Source organism: Culex quinquefasciatus, chromosome 3 (assembly GCF_015732765.1).
Source record: "Culex quinquefasciatus strain JHB chromosome 3, VPISU_Cqui_1.0_pri_paternal, whole genome shotgun sequence".
Taxonomy (NCBI): domain Eukaryota; kingdom Metazoa; phylum Arthropoda; class Insecta; order Diptera; family Culicidae; genus Culex; species Culex quinquefasciatus.
The window spans coordinates 119,947,092-119,953,091 of NC_051863.1; the positions used below are offsets into that span (position 1 = coordinate 119,947,092).

Genomic DNA, 6,000 nt, shown 5'->3' on the forward strand with positions numbered 1-6,000 from the left:
CCTTCATTGGTTATAATTTTCAATTTCATGATGTTTGATATGTCGCATGAAAGGACTTTTCCTATACTCACTACACTTCCTCCGGTCACCGGTAACCGGTTCCGGATTGGTCCGATCGGGAAAAAGGACACCGACATGATAATAGCTGATTAATGAGTTTCATTTCACTAAATTTGATAAGCAACATGTCGACTTTTGAACATCACAATCATCGGAACCATTTGCGTGGTACCATGGAATCGGTTCCGGAGTGGCCACAGATGCCCTGAACTGACCCAAGGTATTCAGTGTACCTATGTACTACAAACAACGTTTCATAACATTGGCTCAAATGTCGATTGAATGACAAAAGCTTTAAAAAAACATGCTTGACGGATGTTCCGGGTTGCCGGAACCGGTGATAATTTTGGACAAATAACCTCACCGGGAACTCATAGTCACAGTTAATGTCCGTAAAATGCAACTGGAAGTAACCCGCTAAATGTTGTCATTCGGGATATACAGGCCTTCAAAGTCGGGGCCTCAGAAGGATTAACGCGTTAATTAACGACGTTAATTAACGGCGATAATTAACGTGTTCCGTTCGCGTTCTCGTTAAGATCAACGTAGGCTCCGTTCGCGTTCACGTTAATTTTAACGATTAACGGACGCGTTAACGTTAATTAACGTTTAACAGCACTGCAGGTTACTACCATCCACTGAACTACACTGAAAAAAATATTCTGTTTAGAGTTATGAGCAATGTAATAAGCGTATAGGGACCATTCATAAACCTGGAGCAATATTTGAAAAGGGCGCATAAGCATTTTGACAGTCAGAACTATTTTGCAAATTTCGAGCCAACAAGTAACTATTTGACAAAACCCGCAGTGTTAAAAGATAGCTGAGAAGGCCAGCTATTGTTTAACATTTCGAGTTTTGTGAAAAAGTTACCTGTTGGCTCGTAATTTGCAAAGATGTTTTAGCTGTCAAAATGCTTATCCGCCCTTTTCTGCGCCAAGAAAAAAAAAAAAAAGAAAACTGGCTTCACTTTTTCGAAACCTCGTGTCATGTCCGTTCGTCCGTGCTAAAACCAACGAGTAGAGGAACTTTTTGTGATCATTTCTGTTTATTTTCACTTTTATTAAAAGTTATGCTATTCCTTTTACAAGCACATCAAAAAAATATTTCTCATTTTCAGCTTAGTTCTTTTTTCTTCCAGCGCTCTTTTGGGTCTTAGTGCTGCCTACATTGATGAAATTTTAAGCGAACACTCACGAAAAGTAGCATTTATAGAGAAAATTTCCTGGCATCACTGGCTCACTCCAACAGGCGCTACTGTGTTGGTGGCCACCCTTTGTTCTTTATTTGCCTTCGCTCCTCGCTCGGTTTTCTTCAGCCTTCGATTGGAATGGGTTTTCGTCAAAATTCAAACGTTAAAAGACTTGGCGCGTTTGTTTTTTTTTTGTGGCGCTAATTTATAATTAGTATTTACATATTTCGCGATTATTTTTCAAGAGAGTGACTAACTAATGTTAAAAAGAACATGTTGCCGGTAGTTGGAAGCAATTTCATATCTTAAGCGCTTTGAAAACATTAGCGCAAGTGAAAAGATATTGATGGCGACTTTCAATACGAAAATTCCCCACGAAAACAGCATGATTAAAAAAAAAGTTCTCCGAGCGGGCTCAACATTTTTCTAGGGGTTCTTTGGCCAAAATAATTAGACCCGTATTTATTTGTTTGCCCATTAGTGTGGCCTACGCCGTGTCATATCTCCGCGCCATTCAATCCGATCCGATTAGTTTGGCTAATTGGGAAAAATAGTAGAAAGTTTCAAAAATCTTGCTTAACATTTGAAAAGGTCGTATGAAAATTTAAAATGCTGTTTTGAATGTCTGAAAATATTTTTACCTGATTCCTCTTAAAATTTTACATAACATATCAAAAAATGGTGAAGTTATGTTTTCAATTTTCTGAGATACGATTTAAAAAAACTGGGGTTTTCGACGCGGAACGCGCAAAAATGGGAAAATGACGAAAACGGCAAAAAAATTTTTCCATAAAACTGCGTTAACTTGAAAATTTCAGCGATGACCTATACATGGTAGGGTACCAAAATTTTCGTAATTGAAATACGCAAAAATAACTGTGATATTATGTTGGCTGGTTTGAAAACAATATTTAAAATCAGGCCAGTAAGGGTTAAATGAATGGATATTACTGAGAAATGAACATTTTTCGCTAAAAAAATACAGTACATATCGAAATTTAAAAGGTTTATTTAAAAATCTCAAAGATTCTTTTGCTTAGTTGCCAACATTTTGTTGCCCTCCTCTGCCGGGATACCAATAGTCCCACCCGATCAGTCCACCTTACGCCCGCAATCGGTACTTGACCAGTCGCTTGACGGGATGCGGCGGCAGATAGTCATCGGTTGGCTGCTCCGGCTCGACGTAGTCGTTCTCAACCGTAGGCTTTTCGTAGTGGTACGGGGCCTGGAAGTCGGCATGGTCGGCCGTCAGCTGGAAGGCGGTTGGACTGTCCGAGTCCAGATTTTCAACCAGCACCGGAAGCGCCACCGGATCCTCCACGTACACGGTGTCGAAAATCTGGGATTCCAGCTCGGGGTCAGCGTTGCGGACTTGCAGCTTGCGCTGGGGAACCGGACGGGCCAGTCTGCGCTGCTGCTGGATCGTCTTGGACGGTTGTCTACGGTGCAGCTCACTCACGTCGGCGGCCACTGGGGGAGAGCACATGTTTCAATCAGGAATGGGCTTTCAAAACATTCGAGAGATCACTTACCTAGGCAGACCAGCATCGAAATCAGCACCAGTTTGCAAACCATCTTGACGAGTAGTTCCTTGGAGTACGAACCGATCTAGAATGATCGTCAGTTTGCTTGTACAATCTTTTTATACTCTACCAAAGTCAGACACCAATTCAAACGTTAGACCAAGCCTCCAGCTTCATTTTCGAAAATCTGCAAATCTGTTTGTTCGACTGGTTCTATTTGATTTGCTAAATCTTAGGTCATCCAGGAATAGCTTGACTTCGTTCAACATTCGTCGTTAGCAGAACGGTTAAACGGTTCTTGCCAATGTTTGCGCACACAACATATCACTTATGGACACTGTGGACTATTTAAGGTTGATTAAATGTTTGCTCAACAGATGATTTCGTTCTGATTCTCATGAGACATTGGGGACTCCACGCTCTTAGGCGGATCTTTCAGTAATTGAAAAAAAAGCCAACTCTGGTTATGCAATCTTAGCAAACAACCGTTTCTTTCATGAAGAAAACGCTTCAATCTAAAATGTATAGTTCCACTGCAACTTGGCGTTTACTTAATCATTAAAGCATTTCCATCCATTTCTATTATATTTTAACTAGATATTACTAGTTAAAATATAATAGCTAAAATATAATAAAAATATAATAGAAATATAATAGAAATCAGTGCTGTTAAACGTTAATTAACGTTAACGCGTCCGTTAATCGTTAAAATTAACGTGAACGCGAACGGAGCCTACGTTGATCTTAACGAGAACGCGAACGGAACACGTTAATTAACGCCGTTAATTAACGTCGTTAATTAACGCGTTAATCCTTCTGAGGCCCCTACTTTGAAGGCCTGTATATCCCGAATGACAACATTTAGCGGGTTACTTCCAGTTGCATTTTACGGACATTAACTGTGACTATGAGTTCCCGGTGAGGTTATTTGTCCAAAATTATCACCGGTTCCGGCAACCCGGAACATCCGTCAAGCATGTTTTTTTAAAGCTTTTGTCATTCAATCGACATTTGAGCCAATGTTATGAAACGTTGTTTGTAATACATAGGTACACTGAATACCTTGGGTCAGTTCAGGGCATCTGTGGCCACTCCGGAACCGATTCCATGGTACCACGCAAATGGTTCCGATGATTGTGATGTTCAAAAGTCGACATGTTGCTTATCAAATTTAGTGAAATGAAACTCATTAATCAGCTATTATCATGTCGGTGTCCTTTTTCCCGATCGGACCAATCCGGAACCGGTTACCGGTGACCGGAGGAAGTGTAGTGAGTATAGGAAAAGTCCTTTCATGCGACATATCAAACATCATGAAATTGAAAATTATAACCAATAAAGGCCAAACTGACGTCATCAGGGTTGATCCTTCCGGAATCGGCCATTGGAGGCCACAGTGCTTCCTCCCCTCTCGCTTCTCCTGCATCATAGATAAAGTGTCGACGCCTTTGAAGAATTTCATATTATTAATAAATATATTTTAGCTATACCACAGAGTAAGACAGAGTTACCACTGCCACTTGATTTATGGTTCCACTTTGTGGTACATCGCACGCCTGCTACCAGCAAACCTTATGGAGCCAAAAAGTAAAATGACATTTATTTGGACTGCTCGCTCTGTGTTACTTTGTGGCTATACACTTGTATTGGTTGGCTGGTTTTAAAATCATTGACATAACATTCGGAAGTGGTTCCGTAACGCAATCTAGGAGGCCTTGAACTAAAAATCAGGCAAATTTGACAATTGACGTAATAAACAGCAACTACTGGCTCTTTGATTGGGTTTCCATGGTAACCGGCGAGATGAGAGTGTCAAACCTGTACAATTCAGCTGGCTACTTGGATGGAATGCAATGGGACTCCAACTGCGTACCATCTTGTAGCCTACAAACTGCAAAAGCGCACTGGAGTTTAAAGGCTGGTCAACCGGAACCAATACAAAAGTGTAATTGTATATTTCCTGAATAAAATAAAAAATCTACATATTGAATCATAAGGCATCGACATGCATCTAAGAGGACATAATTTTCAATTTCATGAAGTTTGATATGTCGCATGAAAGGACTTTTCCTATACTCACTACACTTCCTCCGGTCTCCGGTAACCGGTTCCGGAGTGGTCCGATCGGGTCAAAGGACACCGGCATGATAATAGCTGATTAATGAGTTTCATTTCACTAAATTTGATAAGCAACATGTCGACTTTTGAACATCACAATCATCGGAACCATTTGCGTGGTACCATGGAATCGGTTCCGGAGTGGCCACAGATGCCCTGAACTGACCCAAGGTATTCAGTGTACCTATGTACTACAAACAACGTTTCATAACATTGGCTCAAATGTCGATTAAATGACAAAAGCTTTAAAAAAACATGCTTGACGGATGTTCCGGGTTGCCGGAACCGGTGGTAACTTTGGACAAATAACCTCACCGGGAACTCATAGTCACAGTTAATGCCCGTAAAATGCAACTGGAAGTAACCCGCTAAATGTTGTCATTCGGGATATACAGGCCTTCAAAGTCGGGGCCTCAGAAGGATTAACGCGTTAATTAACGACGTTAATTAACGACGTTAATTAACGACGTTAATTAACGGCGTTAATTAACGTGTTCCGTTCGCGTTCTCGTTAAGATCAACGTAGGCTCCGTTCGCGTTCACGTTTAGGTTAACTTTTAACGATTCCGTTAAGTTAAACGTCGTTAATTCAAACGTTTAACAGCACTGATAGAAATAGAAGGCTTGTGTTATGATTTAATATTTAGAACATGTACCGTAAACTGGGGTGACTTTGATAGCCCGGGGTGATAGAAATTTGATTTGGCTACTAATTTTGATACAACCAATGTAACGGTCTCATTTTTGCATATATGTTCGATAATAAGCTATCCCTTAATGCTTACATACTCAAAATTCTCAAAAATGATTATATATTAATTTGACGAGCATTTGAAAAACCTATCAAAGTCACCCCGGGCTATCAAAGTCACCCCAGTTTACGGTACTGGGATTTGTTATTGTGCTTCATCCAAATTTAAAATGAAAATTATACACTTGAATTAATTCAGTTAAGTTGTTTAAATATTTCTTTTTTATATTTTCTTCAATTTTTATTTCAATTAATTTTATATTTTTTAATTAAATGTGAACTGCCCACCATTGAAAAAACGGCTAATATCCACTTTTGCCAAAAACGAGATGTTAGCACTAGGTGATAGAGGATGT

The 6,000-nt window shown here is 39.9% G+C and overlaps 1 protein-coding gene across 1 annotated transcript; it reads right to left on the reverse strand.

The window, feature by feature from the left end:
• Positions 1–2,262: 2,262 nt before the first annotated feature.
• LOC119770028 lies at positions 2,263–2,879 on the reverse strand. The gene is made up of 2 exons (XM_038264103.1): positions 2,785–2,879; positions 2,263–2,722 (listed from the first exon to the last, which is right to left on the reverse strand). Exons 1-2 carry the CDS (start codon positions 2,825–2,827, stop codon positions 2,355–2,357), a joined length of 411 nt encoding a protein of 136 aa, XP_038120031.1. The 5' UTR covers positions 2,828–2,879; the 3' UTR covers positions 2,263–2,354.
• Positions 2,880–6,000: the final 3,121 nt, after the last annotated feature.

What these genes read in the sequence shown, in the direction of transcription:
- LOC119770028 (XM_038264103.1), bottom strand. Translation starts at nt 2,827, where the DNA reads ATGGTTTGCAAACTGGTGCTGATTTCGATGCTGGTCTGCCTAG. An exon ending in TTCGATGCTGGTCTGCCTAG is followed by an intron (nt 2,723 to 2,784) that starts GTAAGTGATCTC and finishes GCTCTCCCCCAG; the next exon opens with TGGCCGCCGACGTGAGTGAG.